This window comes from Bombina bombina, chromosome 6, assembly GCF_027579735.1.
Source record: "Bombina bombina isolate aBomBom1 chromosome 6, aBomBom1.pri, whole genome shotgun sequence".
Taxonomy (NCBI): domain Eukaryota; kingdom Metazoa; phylum Chordata; class Amphibia; order Anura; family Bombinatoridae; genus Bombina; species Bombina bombina.
This window is the reverse complement of record NC_069504.1, coordinates 693834491-693858239: the sequence shown is the minus strand read 5'-3', so window position 1 is coordinate 693858239 and position 23749 is coordinate 693834491. Positions and strand designations below refer to the sequence as shown.

General features: G+C 37.5%; 1 protein-coding gene across 3 annotated transcripts in view; it reads right to left on the bottom strand.

Moving 5' to 3' along the window:
• Nucleotides 1–7492: 7492 nt before the first annotated feature.
• The window catches only part of LOC128663458 (PH and SEC7 domain-containing protein 4), a 139436-nt gene continuing 123179 nt past the window's right edge, over nt 7493–23749 (bottom strand). For all 3 annotated transcript variants that reach the window (XM_053717793.1, XM_053717795.1, XM_053717794.1), the window contains exons 12-16: nt 23097–23167; nt 13132–13277; nt 12024–12168; nt 9513–9656; nt 7493–8700 (exon numbers count right to left, since the gene is read on the bottom strand). In XM_053717793.1, coding sequence (XP_053573768.1) covers nt 8446–8700; nt 9513–9656; nt 12024–12168; nt 13132–13277; nt 23097–23167 — 761 coding nt within the window. In that variant the 3' untranslated portion in view covers nt 7493–8445. The remainder of the gene's footprint in view (nt 8701–9512; nt 9657–12023; nt 12169–13131; nt 13278–23096; nt 23168–23749) is intronic.

The following is a 23749-nucleotide window of genomic DNA, read 5'->3' as shown; positions in this document are numbered from 1 at the left end:
GCTGATAGAATTCTATCAGCCAATCGGAATTGAAGGGATGCCATATTGGATAACGTCACTTAAAGGTACCTTCATTCAGTCGTAGCCGTCGGAAGAAGAGGATGCTCCGCGTCGGATGTCTTGAAGATGGACCTGCTCCGTGCCGGATGGATGAAGATAGAAGATGCCATCTGGATGAAGACTTCTGCCCGTCTGGAGGACCACTTCTGCCCGTCTGGAGGACCACTTCTGCCGGATTCGTTGAGGACTTCGGCCTGGTTAGGTGAAGACTTCTCCCGGTAAGGTGATCTTCAAGGGGTTAGTGTTAGTTTTTTTGGGTGGGTTTTAGAGTAGGGTTGGTTGTGTGGGTGGTGGGTTTTAATGTTGGGGGGGATTTGTAATGTTTTTTACAGGTAAAAAAGCTGATTACTTTGTGGCAATGCCCCGCAAAAGGCCCTTTTAAGGGCTATTTGTAATTTAGTGTAGGGTAGGGCTTTTTTATTTTGGAGGGGCGTTTTTATTTTGTTAGGGGGATTAGATTAGGTGTAATTAGTTTAAAAATCTTGTAATTTGTTTATTATTTTCTGTAATTTAGTGGGGGGTTTTTTTGTACTTTAGCTAATTTTTTTTTAATTGTATTTAATTTAGGGAATTAATTTAATTATAGTGTAGTGTTAGATGTTAGTGTAACTTAGGTTAGGTTTTATTTTACAGGTACTTTTGTATTTATTTTAACTAGGTAGTTATTAAATAGTTGACTCAAAGGGGCCGATTTATTATGGCCCGAATGGGGCCAAATACCCCTTTTTCCGTGAGAGCCTTCAGGCTCGCCAGAAACAGGAGTTAAAGTAACAGTCTACCATAGAATTGTTATTGTTTTAAAAGATAGATAATCCATTAATAACCCATTCCCCATAACCAACACAGTTATATTAATATACTTTTTACCTCTGTGTTTACCTTGTATCTAGGAACCTTATTCCAGCCCCCTGATCACATGACTGTGACTGTTTATTATCTATTGTCTTAAATTTTGCATTGTTTTGTGCTAAATCTTAAATACCCCCCTGTGCCTGAACACAGTGTTATCTATATGACCCACGAGTACTTTCTGTCTCTTTGTGTTGAAAAGAGATTTAAAAAGCATGTGATAAGAGGCAGCCCTCAAAGGCTTAGAAATTAGCATATGAGCCTACCTATGTTTAGTTTAAACGAAGAATACCAAGAGAAAAAGCACATTTTATGATAAATTGGAAAGTTGATTAAAATTAAAAGTCCTATCTGAATAATGAAAGTTTAATTTATACTAGACTCTCCTTTTAAGAAGCAGCGGTCTTAAGAATGCAGCTCCTTATCTCATACGCCTCCTCAGAGGATGCGGACATCAATCACGATCGGGTTGATTGACACCCCCTGCTAGCAGCCGATTGGCAGCAAATTTGCAGGGGGTGGCATTGCACAAGCAGTTCACAAGAGATGTAGGTCCTTGAGGGCATCCACTTCCAATTCAGACCAGATTCATCAAAATTAAAAATATATCTTTTTTTCATCAATCATTTTTGTAAGACAGGGGAAAAGCCTTTGCAGCTTCATTATCTGTACTTGCAGCTTCACCAGACAGCTTAACATTTTGAAACCACTATACCAGCCACCGCTTGCACTAAGGGAAGGTACTTCTGCTGGATTTTGAGCTTTGTTCTTAAGGTCTTCATATATTGCTAAGACTTTCTCTTTAATTATGAGAAAGCTTGTCCCTAATCTTTTCTTTGTTTGGTCTTCAATCCACACACTTAACAAACGTTCCATTTCTTTATATCTAGTTTATTTTTTGCATTTTTTATTTTTTCTGCATTATCGCTGATTGTACGCAGTGTGGACTCTAAGCCAGTTGCACGAACAATGTCAAATGGTTTATAATTTCTTTCAAAGCGCTTTATAATTCCAACCTTCTCTTCAATAGTTAAAACTTTTTTTCACTAACATGCTTGACACTAGCATGCTTGTCAGCAGGGCATTTTGGGGTATTTTTTTCACCATGCTTATTCATTTTTACACTTACAAAATATGCCACACCAAATAGGAAGAACATCACCATACATTGATGAATTTCCACTCCACATGCTTCTTTAGTTCCACCAAAAAACGCATATGAACCAACACGATTATCGCATTATAAGACAACATTCCCCTATTTAATTATTGCCTATAACTAATTTGCATTACAAAAACACTTCTTGAGGCCTATGTATCAAAGGTCTTGCGGACCTGATCCGACAGTGCGGATCAGGTCCGCAAGACCTCGCTGAATGCGGAGAGCAATACGCTCTCGGTATTCAGCATTGCACCAGCAGCTCACAAGGGCTGCTGGTGCAACGCCGCCCCCTGCAGACTCACGGCCAATCGGACGCCAGCAGGGAGGTGTCAATCAACCCGATCGTACTCGATTGGGTTGAATTGTGGCAATCTCTGTCCGCCTCATCAGAGCAGGTGGACAGGGTTATGGAGCAGCGGTCTTTAGACCGCTGCTTCATAACTGCTGTTTCTGGCGAGTCTGAAGACTCGCCAGAAACAAGGGTCCACAAGCTCCATACAGAGTTTGACAAATGGGCCCCCTTGTATCAGAGCATACTATACTATAGTGGGAACTTGTTTGCACTTCCCCAGCGCCAGCATAAAACACTAATTTACTTAACAGAAAAGTTATCTTACTAAACTAGAAGCAATTACAAGTTAGAATATAGCAAAAACATTTCATTTTAATTAGGGATGCACCGAAATTTCGGTCTCAGAAACGTTTATTTCAATTTTTTCCCTGTTATTTTCTGTAAAATCATTGTGTAGCATATTTCAAATTTGATGCTAGCCTAGAGCTGCTGTTTGAGTTAATTACTTGACTTAATACCGGTATTTTGCATATAATAATTGTTTTCTAGGACTATACTTTATTTTGATAATTGGTAAAAATAAAACAAAAAAAAATGTTAAATCTGATTCGGTTACAATTAATTAAATAAAGAATAATACAGTATATTGATATATAATGTTGTGTAGGAAAGTATCGAAATTTTGGTCGCAGAAACATTTTGGCTGAAAATGGCATTCAGTTTCGTTTTTTTTTTTGCCTAGTTTTTTCTTGGTAAAATTATTGTGTAGCATATTATTGTTTAAGATATTTTTTGTCCAATTTTAGTCTGTTACTTTTAATAAAAGTGTGGTTATTTTATTTTATTGGCTTGCAGTTTTTCAGTTCAGATTCATTCATTAAATAGTCTAATTATGAAAAAAACTAAAATATATATTTTAAAACAGTTGCTTAAGAAAACATAAATAAAAAGAGAGAAGTGCTCAACCTGGAAACAAACAATAGCTTAATAGCTTGTTATATGGCTAGTTACTACCCAAGGAGCAGCGTCTTTTTGCTCAACATGTGCCTTTCACAGAGAAGAACTTTCCTGAAGCATATCAGTCTGATCCTGACTTTACAGTACAGTCCAGCCCCGAAATACCAGGCAATCCCTCTCTGATCGAGAGAAACAACAAAACCCCAGACGTACGTTTCGGCCTATTGTGGGCCTCGTCAGTGAGGTGCAGCCATATCCCTCTAGGCACACTGAGCAACGGGTCCACTTCTGGATTCCCGCATCACACTTAGGGAGACTTAAGAAAACATGTTTACAGTAGACTTTATATAGGCATTTGAAATAATTTGTTTAAAAAAAGTCATTTTCGGTTTTTGGCCAAGGGCATTCTGAATTTTCAGTTTCGGTTTAGAGTTTTCATTTCGGTGCATCACTAATTTTAATTTGTATTTGCATCAAACTTAGAATTTATGTCAGTGCTAAGTGCTCCATGTTAACCTCACTTTACCCTGTGGAATTCTCTATCCCAGAGAGCCTCATTACTTTCAAGGGGGTCACCTCTTATCTCTCTGGGACTTCCAGGTTTGGTCCCTTTTCTAAGATAATTAAGTGAATTCTGTCCCTGTGAAGCCTGCACTATAATATAACTATATGTCAGAGTTTTTGAGAATCGGCCCTAAGTCCTTTTTCACTGCAGGGATTTACCACCTCTATGCTTGAAATACTGATTTGAAATAAACTGCCCCTAAAGCTCTCTGGTCTGGGGAGATTCTATTAGATGCTTTGTCAGTACTACGAGGCCCCTCAGGGATTGTTTTAAAGTAATAGCCAATATCCAATGATTCTAGAGAATATTTGAGAATCTAGACTTAAAGGGACAGTCTACAACTTAGTAGTTAAATACCCCCTGCTCCCTTTCTATATCATGCAGCAGTAACAGGTGAAAAAGTTATTTAAAAATGACTTTTGTTTCTGCCCCCTAATGACATCACGATCTGGGCTGCATCTATGCACTCAGTCTGACAGTCTGTTGAGTACAATTAGTGAGTCTTTGAATGACGTCATCAGTGGGCAGAGCTTGGCAGCCATTTCAAAGCAACCAGAAACAAAAGTCATTTTAAAATTACTTTTTTACTGTTCCTGCTGCATGATATAGAAAGGGCTCAGGAGGATATTTGCAGCTTAATCTAAAGTAAGACTTTAGAATAACTAAGGTGTAGACTGTCCCTTTAAATGCACTGTATTCAAACATACAACAGTTTTAGTAGAGCCAGTTGACACACAATATTTTGCAGCTTACAGGAATTGCAGCAGGTACAGCCGCTTTCTTACTGAATTCAATAAGAACAGCTTCAGGAGGCATACAAGGTGCTAGCTCACACAACTCAGTGAGCTTTACTGGCTGATACATCAAAGTGTTGTCATATCATTTGCTATGTGTACTACATATCTAAACCATAAAGAACATTTGTGCTTCAACAAGACTACAATTATTTTTCAAAAATAATCTATTTTTTCAATAAATCTCTATCTGTACACATGGGGTTTTGAAAAGCCTAAACTTTGCTAAATAAGCCAGCGATACTCAGCTAAAAAATGACAAAAAGGTGGCAGCATTTCAGCAAATAAATACTGCTCATACAAATGCTCAGCCTTTTTTGTTCTGATCCAGTTAAATTCTTTTAAAACTTACACTGATCTTTAAAAAGGCAACTAAATATTATACAATGAAAAGCCAATCATATATGTCCTTTGGTGAATGGAAATTTTCTCTTACTTTCTACTTTTACTTCAAATGTACACCTGAAACATACTGAAAAATACGGCATTATAAGCATTTCATTAGCTGTGTGTACAAACCAATCCACTACTGATATTAAATCATGTCTCTGGTGTGCCACGTGAGATAATTTACTTTACACACTACTGATATTAAATCATGTCTCTGGTGTGCCACGTGAGATAATTTACTTTACACACTACTGATATTAAATCATGTCTCTGGTGTGCCACGTGAGAGAATTTACTTTACACTCTACTGATATTAAATCATGTCTCTGGTGTGCCACGTGAGATAATTTACTTTACACACTACTGATATTAAATCATGTCTCTGGTGTGCCACGTGAGATAATTTACTTTACACACTACTGATATTAAATCATGTCTCTGGTGTGCCACGTGAGAGAATTTACTTTACACACTACTGATATTAAATCATGTCTCTGGTGTGCCACGTGAGAGAATTTACTTTACACAAAAAAAGTAAAAAAATGCAAAATAAAAAAAGATGTAGTTCATACACTATTAACCATTAAAAAAAAAGTAAGCATTTTCAGAATAGAATATAGAACAGGAGGGTAGGCAACCTTTTTGCATGAGAGGCCATTTTGGAATTGTTTTCACTCAAGGGACCAATTGATAAAATGTTAGCACTACCCTTTAAAGGGACACTGAACCCAATTTTTTTCTTTTGTGATTCAGATAGAGCATGCAATTTTAATCAACTTTCTAATTTACTCCTATTATCAATTTTTTTTCATTCTCTTGGTATCTTAATTTGAAAGGCAAGAATGTAAGTTTAGATGCCGGCCCATATTTGGTTAATAACCTGGGTTATTCTTGCTGATTGGTGGATAAATTCATCCACCAATAAAAAAGTGCTGTCCAGAATACTGAACCAAAAAAAGAAGCTTAGATGCCTTCTTTTTCAAATAAAGATAGCAAGTGAACGAAGAAAAATTGATAATAGGAGTAAATTAGAAAGTTACTTAAAATTGCATGATTTATCTGTATCACAATAGAAAAAATTTGGGTTCAGTGTCCCTTTAATGAAAAAAAAATGAATACACTACTTAAATCTATGTGATTTGGCTTTCACAGATGACAATTGCTTGGTAGCGTTATTCATTGATGTATCTGTGCTGTTGTAAATATGAATATAGACACATACAGGGTAATTGTTCTGTTCTGTTAGTTACAAACTCATAAGTATACAAAAGGAATGAAACATTTGAAAACTCCAAGATCAGCACCTTAGCACACACCTGCTGCAAATCTTGAATCTGTATTTGTATGCTGTACAAACTGATTTACAGACAAGGGTCCAAGATCAGTATCACAAACAGAATGTGCAGACCTCAATTTTTAGTAATTTTATTCTGAAGCTGCTTAAAAAAGTTATATCCCTCTAAAGTGATGTAGTCTTTTGTTAAATAGTTTTTTACTCAACATCAGACACTTAAAGGCACAGTCTAATGGAAAATGAAAGTGCAGTCATTCCCTAGAGCAGTGTTTTCAACCAGTGTGCCGTGAGAGATCCTCAGGTGTGCCGCGGCAGACTGACATCAGTGCGGCGGTGTCCCTCTTTCAAATTTTGAAATATAGGGAGGTATGTGACAGGCTCATCAGGCATCATTTACAACCATGATATTGACATTCATTCACAGACAGTCATTATTATTGTTTGTGAATGAATGTCAATATGTCATGTATAGTTTGTAGGAGGCATGGCATGACAGCACAGTGTGTGTGTGTGTGTATATATATATATGTGTGTGTGTGTGTGTGTGTATGTATATATATATATATATATATATATACTGTATACTGTATATATATCCTGTATTAGGCTACAATGTGTGATTTTGTAAAATTTTGGGATGGTGGTGTGCCACAGGATTTTTTTATGTAAAAAAGTGTGCCACGGCAAAAAAAAGGTTGCAAATCACTGCCCTAGAGTATTAAACACTAGTGTCCAATTCTAACAATCGACTAGATTACGAGTGGCGTGCAAACTGCTGCGCAAGTGCAGTATCGTTTTTTGTTTATGTTATTAAAGGACTGGTGAGGCTAGAGAGGCTGAAGACGCTTGAGGGGGCCTAACAAAAAAACATACCGCACTTGCCCTGCAGTTTGCGCGCCACTCGTAATCTAGGCGAATATGTTTAGGTTTTGCAAAGACGTTAAATGCATAGCTAAATTCTAACTTGAAGCTGCATCACAGAGCGAGTGATTGTGAACTACATATTTATGCTGCTCTTAATTGGAACACCAGCCATCTACTGTTCAGGGCCTGCGATGTGTTGTAGTTCTTCTGAGTGGGACGCTGGCTTTAAACATAGTATGAAAGGAATATTAGAGCAAAAATAACATTCTCCAGCAAATGAGAGCACTTTATTTTTCTTTGCCTTTAATATAGTAACTACCGTTTGTATTTTACAAGAAAAAACTTGGTTATGTGTAATTAAGGTTTGGTAATTAATTTACTAATGAATGTATTAAAGGCATTAAAATCTAAAATAAAACTTTAAGGTGAACTTCAATAAATTAAAAACCCAAAGCTTGATGGCAAGTGCAAAGTTCAAAAATATGGCAAAAACCACTATGACCAAAGCTGCATTCAACAGAAAAATTACAATTAAAATGGTCAACAATGTTAAATTGCTGAAAATGATGAAAACAGTTGGTATTTATAAACATTTGTAATAATATTACTTTCCTTTTGACTTGTCCACTCTGACACATTGAAAGGGCGCCACCATGTGTTTGAGACAAGAGATACCACTGCTAAATGAGCAAGAGTATACTGTAGACAATAGTCAAGTTATAACCAAACTTATGCTAATAACGACATTATTTTTTGCAAGTCAATATAATATAGCTTAAGCTTAAATAGTTTGACAAGGTTTCATTAAATATAAACATTTTAAAAGTTCTACAAATAATATGTAGATAGCTATGCACTAATACTTGAGTAGAATTATTCAGTCTAGTGAAACAACCCATTATTCTTCGGGGAAAAAATATATGGGAAAACGGGAACATGCCAGTTACAGAATCATGTAACACAATTTCTTTGTACTTAAAATAAAAATATTCAAATTCCATTTGTTTGGAAGTTGACACTCGTACCTCTTCCATTTTTTTTTCAAGGCCTTTCTCTTTTTTGTATCCTTTGATTCCTTCTCTATTCTTTCGAGGCTGATATCTTTATTTATAAAGAACCAGATAAACTCCAAAATCCACACAACCTTGTGCGCAGTGACAGTGTAAAGCCCTCAAGTGTCCAAAAGAGAGGGTGAAAGTCTGGGAGTAAAAATTGTCGTCATGCAAGGTATTTATTGCGCTTGGGTATAATCCTGCGATAAGTGCGACGCTCTGAGATATTGCGCTTAACCTTAATTACCACAGGGGAACTCTCTGGGTTAAGTGAAGGGCTGGAGTGAGACCTTTTTAATCCACAGCCTTCCTGTTCTGACCCATCGGGCTCAGTTAGCAGAGACTCCCAACTACTGATATCTTCACTGCCATTTTGTATGCATAAGGCCAAAAGCTTCACGTAGGTTTCATATCTGGATTTCTAAAAAACAAAAATAAATATATAGATTTATATCTGTAACATTATCTCAAGGCTGAAGGACACACAAACAAGCTCTGTTGCCATTGACTTCAATCCTGCTAAATGCTGCACAGTGATTGCTTAATCAGTGCAGAAGCTAATTTATATTTCTCTCTAACTGGCCACAACAAATGAGTTGAGCTAATTAACACTAAAAAGGCTTTTCAAGGACTGTGTCCCTTGTCTGCAAAAACAAAATGACTGTTTTAAATGCTTATAAAACATTTATTTTGTATGTAGTTCTTTTTCAATGTAGTAATAGGCTGCATTTTATACACACACATACAGTGTGTGTATATATATATATATATATATATATATATATAGATAGATAGATAGATAGATAGATAGATAGATAGATATATAGATTCAGATAAGTGCACTCTCACTCCAAACAACTTGCAGGTGCTTGGGTGGATATTATCTCAAATAAATACAATGGACCCAGCACTAACCCTTCACCTGTGTATTTATTAGTGACGTTTCAGGGAACAACTTAAATGCAGTTTTATACACACTTATGTCCTTACACCTGTTTCCTGCCATCACTAATATATACTCACTTTACTTCCTCCTCATGCTCACTTGCATCACTGCACCCACATCCTGCTCTGCATCTCCCTTTCACTCTGCATTCTCATCCACATATTTTGTTACACTACAGTTCCATCCATCTCAATCACTCACGCTCATACCTGTCAGCTAAATGCTTTTCTAGACCATTTTAGGTTTAATCTTTCTGTAATCAGCTTCTTGTCTGGCCTGCTCCTCACCTCATATCGCAGGTATTCTTCTCTCAGATGATAATCCTCCCAGTCTCGTGCTTTGCTACTCTGGTCTGGTAGATTGCGCTGGTGCTCTGTAAGATCATCTGTAAATGCATCCATCAAGGATTCATGTGACTGCAGCTGCTCTTCCTTTACAAAACATAACAGCCGTCATTTACACAAACACAGTATTAGTTTTAAAACGCGCCCCATAGAAGTCTAACATGTGAGGGATTTAGAGCTCCCTCACTATCGGACATCAAGATGTTAGCGTGCTCTAGGGTTTCGCTCAAGCACTACTAGACTACTTTGAACTTGTAATATGAGCGCTACTGATGTAACCTAAAGACAGTAAAGTCAAAATTAAACTTAAATTGACTGCATAAGAAAATGGAATTTGAAACAACTTTCCAATTTACTTCTATGATCAATTTTGCTTAGTTCTTTTGGTATCGTTTATTAAAAAATAATAGTAGGTGAGCTCAGGAGCTTTCATGTGCTGTGTCTGCATCATTGTTTATTGCAGTGTAATACAATGTAGCAGACTGCTAAAGACATGCATATTCCTAAACTCCTATCAGCCTACCTAGATGTATTCTTCAACAAAGGGTGCTCACTAACAAAGCACATTTGATAAAAGTAAATTGAAAAGTTGTTGTGACTTTAAGCACAATAGGGTACAATAATGCTAATATTTTTGCACTCCACTTGAAATATACGCCCAAATAGGTTGTATTAAATCAGGTAACACAGCTCTACAACACAGGACAATCCTGGTACTTTTATACTGGTGATATATTTTTTCCATGACATTTTTCATGAAATACAAAAAAAATATATGAATACAATAGTCATAAATATATACATTTATATAATTTATATTTTCCATGGTGTATTATAAAACCACAAGTTGCTACATTACTTGCATGACAAATAATACATTTTTGTTGGGATGGAAACTTCTTCATAAGTGAGATACGTTTTTTTGTTTTGTTTTTAAAACCCATATGAAGTGAAAATCATTCAAATTTCCTCCTACATACAAAAATCAAATCAGGTACTGCACTAAAATGGACAATTTTCTACAAAAAAATAATTGCTAAAATAGCTGATGAAAATACTACCATTCATCAAAAATAGAGCAAGTGATATAAGCACCAGCAATGTGATCCCTTTGTTGTTAAAGGGACAGTCTACTTGAAAATATTTATTGTTTAAAAAGATAGATAATCCATTTATTACCCATTCCCCAGTTTTGCATAACCAACACTGTTAGATACAAGGTAATCACAGAGGTAAAAAGTGTATTAATATAAGCCTCTGCAGAATATCCCCTTATCTTAGTGCAGTTTACAGACTTGCATTTTAGCCAATCAGTGTTTACTCATTCGTAAGTGAGTACAGTGTTATCTATATGGTACATATTAACTAGCCTTCTCTTGCTGTGAAAAGCTTATAAAATGCACTGAGATAAAGGCTGCCTGGAAGCGCTTAGAAACAGGCAGATATTTAGGACCAGATTAGGAGTGGAGCTAAAAATTGCATTTTTGCTAGCACAATATTTGCGCTTCACTCGTAATACCAGCGCACGCAATTGTGGGCTGGCATTAGACGTGACCCGTAATGCGAATGCCGCATCACATGGATGCTTTGCGTGCTTCCATAGGCTCCAATGTGAGCCTCGTTCTGATGCCATCATACATGGCCCAGCGAAGGGGGGAAGTCGCTCAGCGATGGGCAGCAAATTTAAAATATATATGTATATGAATATATACATATATTTGTATGTGTTTATATGTGTATATACACATATTAACACATAAATATATGCATTTACATATATATTAACAGTTTTAACAAAGTCCCCATAGACCACAATGTAAAGGCACCCTTCACCTCACTTTAACCCCTTATAACTGCTTTGTGCAATAAATAAAGATGCTACTATATATATATATATATATATATATTTTTTTAAAGAACACCACTTAATTTTGGGGGCAATTGGTGCACATTTTTAAAATTAACCAGAGATCTGATCCATGGTTAATTTTCGGTGAGCTAATAACCAGCCACCTTAATTTGCCCATTTACAGGTGCGCGATAAATTAGCACTCCACTTGTAATCTAGCACTTAGAGTTTTAGTCATTTTAAAGTATATTAATATAGCAATATTGGTTATGCAAAGCTGGGGATTGGATAATAAAGGTGTTAACTTTCTTTTTAAACAAACACATTTTTGGAGTAGACTGTCCCTTTAAGCTGGAAAGATTAAACTTCTACAATTGGTTATGCACAAACATTTCAAGGAACAATCCATTAACACTGCCACTGTCTCATTTATATAACCATGTTATAGCCATTCTCATATCTTTTCTCATATGCTGTTACGTCTAGACACAATTGCATATATTATTCATTTGTTGATAGATATTTCATTATGTGGCCTCTTTGTATCAAGAGGGTCATTTAGTTCTATACAACTAGCACTGTAAACATTTTTTACATAGACTTACCAGGCCAAGCTTGCACTTAGTAAAAGGGAGTATAGGGCGTACAAATCTCTTCTGAGATCCAATAGCAGCTGGGAAAGGTGGCGAGGAAAACATAGCAGCCACCAGGTTAATGTGAACAATCCAAGAATTCATTTCTTCTGCTGTCCTGAGAAAGTTACAAAGTATTATCATAAAAATACACATGTAGAACATTGTCTTACTTTATATTATCTGAGCATCACATCAGCTTATAATATATACACTGAGCTTTCCATAACTTTTAATATTTAAAACTTTCATCACATGTAGTCATGCACATGTATTTACTGCCAGCTTTCCACACGTGCTATTAAACTATGGTTCATGGCTATGAATAAAGTTTAATAAGGGACATTAGCTGAAAGCTAGACCAACTTGTCTTTCATATTAACAGCTTAACTTTTGCTGTTCTGCAGAAGCGATTATGGAGCTGACAATCAACACTCTTTAGTTTATTGAATTAAAGCCTAATAACATGACCCATCCCTAAAGTAACACAGAAAAGCCACGCTGTACCTTTGGCACACCCACCCGTGACACACATGCAGTGAATGTCCTGAAAGGAAGCGAATGACTGTTGGAGAATTATAATACCACTGCACAAGTTTGCAGGGAGACTGATAACTTTGTTATAAAGCATTTATAACACCGGCGGGTGCTTCACACCTGTGAGCAGATATTTTGTGGACATAGTAGATTTCAGAAATATGAGGCACTCCTTTTTGTGTTTTTCCCCAATCTTTTAAGTCAGTTTCATAGCAGTGGACTCAAAAATTTAGATGAGTGGCAGTAACATAAATAAGAAACCAATGTGTTTTGTAATATATCTTTGACATAAGGCCCCAGAAAGATGGCTTATGACCTCTCTTCTTGTCTTATTCTATTTGCCTCCCATATTCACCCTATCTTGTCTTATTTCTATAATGACCATATCACCCTCTCATATTCTATCACCCTATCATATCCTGTCTGTAGTTAACCAAACATTCTCATAAGTACATATGATATTCCTCACATCCTGTATTGGATACTAATATTCTGCAGCCTCGTTATGTCACAAGTGTTTGTTTTTAAATTAAAAGTTACTTACTGTGCCTGAAAGAGAAAGACACGCCAGTCAGCAGTCTGCAAGCGGAATACGTGGGGTCTCTTGGTATATTCACTGGCTCTTTCAGCCAAAGAGTGATGAACACTGATGACCTCTTCTGGGGACTGGAAGTCTAATCTATACTCATCCTGCATGTAGAGGTGACAAAGAGAAATATATGTTGTTCCATCTATGGCAAAATGGTAGCATAATTCTGTTGATGTGCTATCACATGAGTATTTTTTATAGAGTTTATGCTTTCCTCCTTTATTGTGATCTTCAGCGTGTACTTTCTCAGTATTACCCCTATATATTTACATATATTGCATATTGCAGTAACATATTAAAGTAATTACATTGGGTAGCATGTTGGGTTAATGCAACTAACTTTTTAAGACATTTTCAACTGAGTGGATGAGAAAAACAATGTTTTCCCCAGGACCTATTTAGGACTAGATTACAAGTGGCGCACTAATGTTGGCACGCAATATTGAAATATTGTACCCACTCTAACTTGCACTCGTATTACAAGCTGAAAGTAAACGTGATCGCACAAGAGCAAATTTAGTTGAGTTAGTGTGACTGAAGGGCCAAATTAAAAATTTGCACCAAACACAACATAAATACATTAAAATAAATTATCATAGATATACTATCTAATAAAAATAATCATATAAATATTACAACAAAAATAATTATAAGGGAAAGGTATATGACAAGTGATTTGAATGGAAAGGGCTATAAAATATATATACATATGTGTATACATGTATCTCTTTGTTTATATGTGTATATATGTATGTATATACAAAATTCATTAAAATTATGGTGAAGATAAAAGCATGAGATTAAAATCCCCCATTTCACAAAAGTAAATCAATAGAAATTATTGCACAGGCAATTAGCATATCTAGGCAAGTATCCCCCGCTTGCCTTTACCCAGTAAAATTCCATATACATTTCTACAAATGCAAAAGAGGATTCTGGGTAAGATATGCAAATTAGATATGCAACATCTCAGGCTTTTTGCTTCAGAAACTGTGTTAACACACAGCGGTCCCCTAATGGGGTAAGTGCAGCAAATACAAAAATCACTACTAGACAGCTGTTTCATTCTTATTAGAACTCATCAGTAGTAGATAGATTATTTTTTTTTATCACTGCTAGGTAAAGCTCATTCCAAGGTAAAATCAAAATTCATTAAAATTATGGTGGAGATAAAAGCATGAGATTAAAATCCTCCATATCGCAAAAGTAAATCAATAGAAATTATTGCAAGGGAAATTAGCACATCTAGGCAAGTATCCCTGCGTGCCTTTACCCAGTAAAACTCCATATACATTGTTACCAATGCACAAGAGAGGATTCTGGGTAAGATATGCAAATTAGATATGCAATATCTCAGACTTTTTGCTTCAAATACTGTGTTAAGGGGGGGGGGGCGGAGCCAGCCACAGAAGAGACAAGACACACAATTCATGGGCTCCTGATAAACCATTTGATTTGGGGGTATAAATAATAAATCTCAGCAAAAGTTTCTAATCTATATATTCTGGGAAGAGCAACTAATATAGAGACCCATCTGATGAGAATTTAAACACTTACTACGACATTTATTCGGACCTCAACCATTCGCAACGACCATGAGGTAGCAGTGACTGTTGGCCTTACAGACGCAACCTGATACATGTGGAACTCTATACTACATAACAAAATATGGAGGATTTCTATGTGCAAGTACTAGTACTGCTTGACAATTTTGCAGAGAAGATGCAGCACAGCCTCGTTAACCTAAAACTTACAAAGAGCACCGAGTTTACAAAGGAAGTCGATGCAGTGTGGGTAATGGTGGATGGTATGGACCCTATAGCGAGCACAGACATTGATAATATGGCAGGTTCTATGCTGGAGTTCACCAAGGAGAGCGAGGGACCTCCCACAATATTACAGACTGAAACTCCTCGTGTAAATAACCATCATTTGGAGAGAGCATTTGCAACGACTCAACCCAAGCATGAAGTGGAGACCGACATACTGCACCTACTCATACCCACTCAATCTCCTGCTGTCACCTAATATTCGGACCATATGACAGCTTTGATTTACTCTGTGTTGAGCGAACGAATAGAGCTACGCACCTCTAAACCGTTAACCGCTCCGATTCCCCAGATCATCAAGTCAGCACAGGGAAATGGACTGTGGACACTCATCGAGGTCGCATCCTCGGTCCTGCTCACTTCCCGCTCCAGATCCAGCCTTCTGAGGGGATACTAGTCTGTGGTCATTTATGCGGGGACATGTTAGAATTGGTATGGGCTAGCTGCCAACCTGCACATGGCTTATGGAGATGAGCAGGGGACTCTTCACGGCTCTCTACTTTCCGGATCACCTATAACCACATAGACCCTGTACCAAGTGTCTGGGGTCTAGGTTTGAGCTAGTATGGAGGTTGATAACCATCCGACAATCTAGGTTAAACAGCTGTGTCTGTTATGCTTGTTTATTCAAATCTCATTAAGACGTGTTTTATATAGCAGAATGGAAAAATAGAACACATTGCCTTACAAACAGGTGTGGGACAAAATAGGGCCTCTAATGTGAATTGTGTTGTTATACTTGAAGCTCCTCAAAGATTGAACGATAATGAGTAAAGCAGCATTATGACAATATGTTTACAGTTGTTTGTGAAAGTACTGCAATACCAGGACATTAGTATGTGCTTCAGGGAATTGGAATGCTCACTAAGAAATAACTATTTACGTCTATTACAAGTAAAGCATATGATTCCAGTTACTCTGCATTGCCCTCATAGTTGCACCTGACACATGCTTATCTGGGCATAACTGAAATAAATGAATGCACTGGTTTGCAACGTTTTCTTATACTGCTAAATAACTACACTTTAGACTTGTTGTACCTAGTATATCATACTACAATGTCCCCAGAACAGTCACTACTCACAAAATTATTAGATTCATTTATGTTCTTATTTAATATATACATGTTTACATTTCTCATGTTTGAGAAATACGCTAACTCCCTAAGGCCTAGATTTAGAGTTCGGCGGTAGCCGTCAAAACCAGCGTTAGAGGCTCCTAACGCTGGTTTTGGGCGCCCGCTGGTATTTGGAGTCAGTGATTAAAGGGTCTAACGCTCACTTTTCAGCCGCGACTTTTCCATACCGCAGATCCCCCTATGCCATTTGCGTAGCCTATCTTTTCAATGGGATCTTTCTAACGCTGGTATTTAGAGTCGTTTCTGCAGTGAGCGTTAGAGCTCTAACGACAAGATTCCAGCCGCCTGAAAATAGCAGGAGTTAAGAGCTTTCTGGCTAACGCCGGTTTATAAAGCTCTTAACTACTGTACCCTAAAGTACACTAACACCCATAAACTACCTATGTACCCCTAAACCGAGGTCCCCCCACATCGCCGCCACTCGATTAAAATTTTTAACCCCTAATCTGCCGACCGCCACCTACGTTATACTTATGTACCCCTAATCTGCTGCCCCTAACACCGCCGACCCCTATATTATATTTCTTAACCCCTAACTTGCCCCCCACAACGTCGCCGCAAGCTACTTAAAATAATTAACCCCTAATCTTCCGACCGCAAATCGCCGCCACCTACGTTATCCCTATGTACCCCTAATCTGCTACCCCTAACACCGCCGACCCCTATATTATATTTATTAACCCCTAATCTGCCCCCCTCAACGTCTCCTCCACCTGCCTACACTTATTAACCCCTAATCTGCCGAGCGGACCTGAGCGCTACTATAATAAAGTTATTAACCCCTAATCCGCCTCACTAACCCTATCATAAATAGTATTAACCCCTAATCTGCCCTCCCTAACATCGCCGACACCTACCTTCAATTATTAACCCCTAATCTGCCGACCGGAGCTCACCGCTATTCTAATAAATGTATTAACCCCTAAAGCTAAGTCTAACCCTAACACTAACACCCCCCTAAGTTAAATATAATTTTTATCTAACGAAATAAATTAACTCTTATTAAATAACTTATTACTATTTAAAGCTAAATACTTACCTGTAAAATAAATCCTAATATAGCTACAATATAAATTATAATTATATTATAGCTATTTTAGGATTAATATTTATTTTACAGGCAACTTTGTATTTATTTTAACCAGGTACAATAGCTATTAAATAGTTAAGAACTATTTAATAGTTACCTAGTTAAAATAATTACAAATTTACCTGTAAAATAAATCCTAACCTAAGATATAATTAAACCTAACACTACCCTATCAATAAAATAATTAAATAAACTACCTACAATTACCTACAATTAACCTAACACTACACTATCAATAAATTAATTAAACACAATTCCTACAAATAAATACAATTAAATAAACTATCTAAAGTACAAAAAATAAAAAAGAACTAAGTTACAGAAAATAAAAAAATATTTACAAACATAAGAAAAATATTACAACAATTTTAAACTAATTACACCTACTCTAAGCCCCCTAATAAAATAACAAAGACCCCCAAAATAAAAAATTACCTACCCTATTCTAAATTAAAAAAGTTACAAGCTCTTTTACCTTACCAGCCCTGAACAGGGCCCTTTGCGGGGCATGCCCCAAGAATTTCAGCTCTTTTGCCTGTAAAAAAAAACATACAATACCCCCCCCCCAACATTACAACCCACCACCCACATACCCCTAATCTAACCCAAACCCCCCTTAAATAAATCTAACACTAAGCCCCTGAAGATCTTCCTACCTTGTCTTCACCATCCAGGTATCACCGATCCGTCCTGGCTCCAAGATCTTCATCCAACCCAAGGGGGGGTTGGCGATCCATAATCCGGTGCTGAAGAGGTCCAGAAGAGGCTCCAAAGTCTTCCTCCTATCCGGCAAGAAGAGGACATCCGGACCGGCAAACATCTTCTCCAAGCGGCATCTTCGATCTTCTTCCATCCGGTGCGGAGCGGGTCCATCTTGAAGCAGGCGACGCGGATCCATCCTCTTCTTCCGATGTCTCCCGACTAATGACGGTTCCTTTAAGGGACGTCATCCAAGATGGCGTCCCTCGAATTCCGATTGGCTGATAGGATTCTATCAGCCAATCGGAATTAAGGTAGGAATTTTCTGATTGGCTGATGGAATCAGCCAATCAGAATCTAGTTCAATCCGATTGGCCGATCCAATCAGCCAATCAGATTGAGATCGCATTCTATTGGCTGATCGGAACAGCCAATAGAATGCGAGCTCAATCTGATTGGCTGATTGGATCAGCCAATCGGATTGAACTTGATTCTGATTGGCTGATTCCATCAGCCAATCAGAAAATTCCTACCTTAATTCCGATTGGCTGATAGAATCCTATCAGCCAATCGGAATTCGAGGGACGCCATCTTGGATGACGTCCCTTAAAGGAACCGTCATTAGTCGGGAGACATCGGAAGAAGAGGATGGATCCGCGTCGCCTGCTTCAAGATGGACCCGCTCCGCACCGGATGGAAGAAGATCGAAGATGCCGCTTGGAGAAGATGTTTGCCGGTCCGGATGTCCTCTTCTTGCCGGATAGGAGGAAGACTTTGGAGCACCGGATTATGGATCGCCAACCCCCGCTTGGGTTGGATGAAGATCTTGGAGCCAGGACGGATCGGTGATACCTGGATGGTGAAGACAAGGTAGGAAGATCTTCAGGGGATTAGTGTTAGGTTTATTTAAGGGGGGTTTGGGTTAGATTAGGGGTATGTGGGTGGTGGGTTGTAATGTTGGGGGGGGGGGGTATTGTATGTTTTTTTTTACAGGCAAAAGAGCTGAAATTCTTGGGGCATGCCCCGCAAAGGGCCCTGTTCAGGGCTGGTAAGGTAAAAGAGCTTGTAACTTTTTTAATTTAGAATAGGGTAGGGAATTTTTTATTTTGGGGGTCTTTGTTATTTTATTAGGGGGCTTAGAGTAGGTGTAATTAGTTTAAAATTGTTGTAATATTTTTCTTATGTTTGTAAATATTTTTTTATTTTCTGTAACTTAGTTCTTTTTTATTTTTTGTACTTTAGCTAGTTTATTTAATTGTATTTATTTGTAGGAATTGTGTTTAATTAATTTATTGATAGTGTAGTGTTAGGTTAATTGTAGGTAATTGTAGGTAGTTTATTTAATTATTTTATTGATAGGGTAGTGTTAGGTTTAATTATATCTTAGGTTAGGATTTATTTTACAGGTAAATTTGTAATTATTTTAACTAGGTAACTATTAAATAGTTCTTAACTATTTAATAGCTATTGTACCTGGTTAAAATAATTACAAAGTTGCCTGTAAAATAAATATTAATCCTAAAATAGCTATAATATAATTATAATTTATATTGTAGCTATATTAGGATGTATTTTACAGGTAAGTATTTAGCTTTAAATAGGAATAATTTATTTAATAAGAGTTAATTTATTTCGTTAGATTTAAATTATATTTAACTTAGGGGGGTGTTAGTGTTAGGGTTAGACTTAGCTTTAGGGGTTAATACATTTATTAGAATAGCGGTGAGCTCCGGTCGGCAGATTAGGGGTTAATAATTGAAGGTAGGTGTCGGCGATGTTAGGGAGGGCAGATTAGGGGTTAATACTATTTATGATAGGGTTAGTGAGGCGGATTAGGGGTTAATAACTTTATTATAGTAGCGCTCAGGTCCGCTCGGCAGATTAGGGGTTAATAAGTGTAGGCAGGTGTCGGCGACGTTGTGGGGGGCAGATTAGGGGTTAATAAATATAACATAGGGGTCGGCGATGTTAGGGCAGCAGATTAGGGGTACATAGGGATAACGTAGGTGGCGGCGTTTTACGGAGCGGCAGATTAGGGGTTAAAAGTGTAATGCAGGGGTCAGCGATAGCGGGGACGGCAGATTGGGGGTTAATAAGTGTAAGGCTAGGGGTGTTTAGACTCGGGGTACATGTTAGAGTGTTAGGTGCAGACGTAGGAAGTGTTTCCCCATAGGAAACAATGGGGCTGCGTTAGGAGCTGAACGCTGCTTTTTTGCAGGTGTTAGGTTTTTTTTCAGCTCAAACAGCCCCATTGTTTCCTATGGGAGAATCGTGCACGAGCACGTTTTTGATGCCGGCCGCGTCCGTAAGCAGCTCTGGTATCGAGAGTTGCATTTGCGGTAAAAATGCTCTACGCTCCTTTTTTGGAGCCTAACGCAGCATTTGTTTTAACTCTCGATACCAGAGTTAAATTTATGGTGCGGCCAGAAAAAAGCCTGCGGAGCGTTAGCAGCCCTTTTACCGCCGAACTCTAAATCTAGGCCTAAGAGTGCAAATATAAGTTTGTTATACAGATCAGTAACCGCATTACAACTGCCCCTAATTTGTGTTGTTGTACCCTCTTTAACTTTACCGCACCTTATAACTCATTCTGACAGAATGGTGAAACATCCAGGCCGACTACTACTAGTTAATCATAAGCTGCTATTATATACCTCCTTAATATTATGAGGCCCATTTATCAAGCTCCGTACGGAGCTTGAGGGCCTGTGTTTCTGGCGAGTCTTCAGACTCGCCAGAAACACAAGTTATGGAGCAGCGGTCTAAAGACTGCTGCTCCATAACCCTGTCCACCTGCTCTGATGAGGCGGACAGGAATCACCACAATTCAACCCGATCGAGTATGATCGGTTTGATTGACACCCCTCTGCTGGCTGCTCATTGGCCACAAGTCTACAGGGGGCGGCATTGCACCAGCAGCTCTTGTGAGCTGCTGGTGCAATGCTGAATACGGAGAGCGTATTGCTCTCCGCATTCAGCGAGGTCTGTCAGACCTGACCCGCACTGTCGGATCAGGTCCAACAGACACTTGATAATTCGGCCTCTATATGTGGCTCTACCATGTTAACTAGGGGTCACTGAATTGTGCCCCTTATAACAGTTGGCTATTATGCATATCTTTTCAGTATTTTCCTGTCATCAGGTATACGGCCAATGCCCAGGGGACAGGATATATACCTATGTTTTTTTTATGCCACAATACATCCTATTAACTCAGAAGCAGTCTTAGCCTCACGACTTACCTAGAGGTTCCTTCCTGGCTGACCGCAACCTACTATTCATTGGTGTGTAGATGGTTAGGTTTTGCAAAGCCCACTAGCTACAAAGTAACCATACTGGGCTATTTTTGGAGTTTGGTAGCCCCTCGCTATGGTAACCTATCACCATTTATATATGTACTCTTCTAAATGATAAAATGGTGGCTGGCCCCTGTTCCATCTCCCCCTTCTAAAAAACTAAAAATACTCTGGATTAAACAAATTATGTCCAGAGGCTAAATGCACTGTTTCTCTCGCAAAACACCGCAAATAATTAAAACATCTCTTTATATATTGAAATTAGAACCACGTGCTTATACAATCCTATACCATATGTTTGGGCACTTTATGACAATAATTCTATGATGATGCATGTTTAGCTACATGGTGGTTTTAGTTTAAAATGACTAATATTCTATTACCTCTCTTCCCACATTTTACACGATTTATGTAAAACACTCTATCTAACAACTCTATCAAAGTGGGAAAGTATTCTCTATCATATTCTTGATATGATCATTCCCTTATGCTTGATAACATTGTTCTCCTCCTCTACACAGTAACTCTTTAAAGTGTCGGGGCTCAAGGGTAGCCTCTCTAGGAGTAGGAACACACTCATCTAAAGCCATAAACAAAAATGAGGACAATAGAGGAATTGAGTACAGTCTATACTTGGTTGTTCCTTAAGTAGGTTAATCTATAATCCTGTTAAGTAACATTACAACAACTCTTGTCAATGGTTATTATAACAGTTACTGTTTACTTCCTAATTGCTTTTTCGTTTGTACACCTACAAAAACCTACTGTCCTATATATATATATATACAATTTACTATGATCTACGAGTGGACATTTATGTGGACTTGTCTGTACTGCATTATACTTGTGAATATATGTTAAACCTCAATAAAAAAATAAAAATAAAAAAATACTGTGTTAACACACAGTGGTCCTAATTGCCTGTGCAATAATTTATATTGATTTACTTTTGCGATATGGAGGATTTTAATCTCATGCTTTTATCTCCACCATAATTTTAATGCTGTGATTATTCGTGAGCGAAAGCGCTACATGGTGCACCACTTGTAATCTTGCCATTTATGGGCATACCTCCTGACCACCTGGCTAAAATGTAATGTTAAAATGAGCTAATACATATACAGGGCTAGATTTCGAGTGGCGCGCTAACTGTAGCGTGCAAGCAATATGGGGTATTTCTCGGCCCTTTGCGCACGACAGAAATAGTGTGCATATTACGAGATTAAAGTAAACTCATTCACTTGAGCGAAATCGAATTTAACACACGTCGGGTTAGCAAGACTTCTGAGCTCTGGTTAACTGTTACGCGAGGCAAAAAAAGTGGCATCATGAAAATCTCCTGCTTATATTATCTTGGCAAGTATTGTGCCTTTGAATAAATATTAGAATCTAAACAGTAGTAATAATATTTTGAGCAATTAAAATACACCTCCTTAATTCTGTGTACTAAGTTATGGTGGAGCACTCCCTATGTGGTTTCAAAAAAATAAAATTGCACTCCTGATTCCCAAAATAGAGGAAAGTTGTAATTATTTATTGCCATTTTACATCATGGAAAAGGTCTCTAGTAGCAAAGATGTTTGGGACTGCAATTCTGTGTTGGGGAAGTTCATGACTGTAGATGTCTAGAATAGGAGAGATTATAAATAAGCAACCGAATGTGCATTAATTGTTTCCTTGATTCAGAAGAGTTGTTTTGTGTCTATGAAAGTCTAGCAGTTATTAGCAAATATAATCAGAAGAAAGTGATATATAAATCATATGTGCATTGCTTTTGCTGTACAGTGGTGAAAATTCTGCATTTTCATAGGCAAGTTCACCGTTCACTAAAGAATTTGTGGAAATATTTTTTTAAGGAAATGTCTTACCTTGAGAAAAAACAGTAGCATTCCCTTTAATACTGTATAGAAAGCTTTCCAACTTCGCTTTCCCCAAGGCGCTGCAGAAGACAGAGGGGAGATAACCAGAGAGGCATTAAATGCATTAAGGGCCAGATTAGGAGTGGAGCGGTATTTATTGCTAGAGGTAAGCTTTTTGCATGAGTTGCGTAGTGCTCGTATTACAAAAAGTAAAAACGCTTTCTCTTGCAAGCTAACCCGATGCGTGCAAAAAGCCGAAGTTAGAATATTGCAACCACGTTAATGTATTCTCCCATGGAAGTCAATGGAGTAAAAAAAGTGGAAAAAACCTAGCACCCTACTTGCACGCATATTCTCAGGTGCGCTAACCCGACATGAAAATATGATTATTTCACATTCCAATGTTCTTCACATAGCAGAATATGTTCTATTTATTCATACATACATATTTCTACATATATTTGATGTTTTTTTTTGCTAAAATATATATTTTTATATATATATATCATTTTATATATAAATATATATTTGATGTTTTTTTTGCTAATATATACAGTATATATATATATATATATATATATATATATATATATATGAGGGATATCTATTTATAAATACATAGAACATATTCTGCAGATCATTGGAATGTGACATAGTAAGGG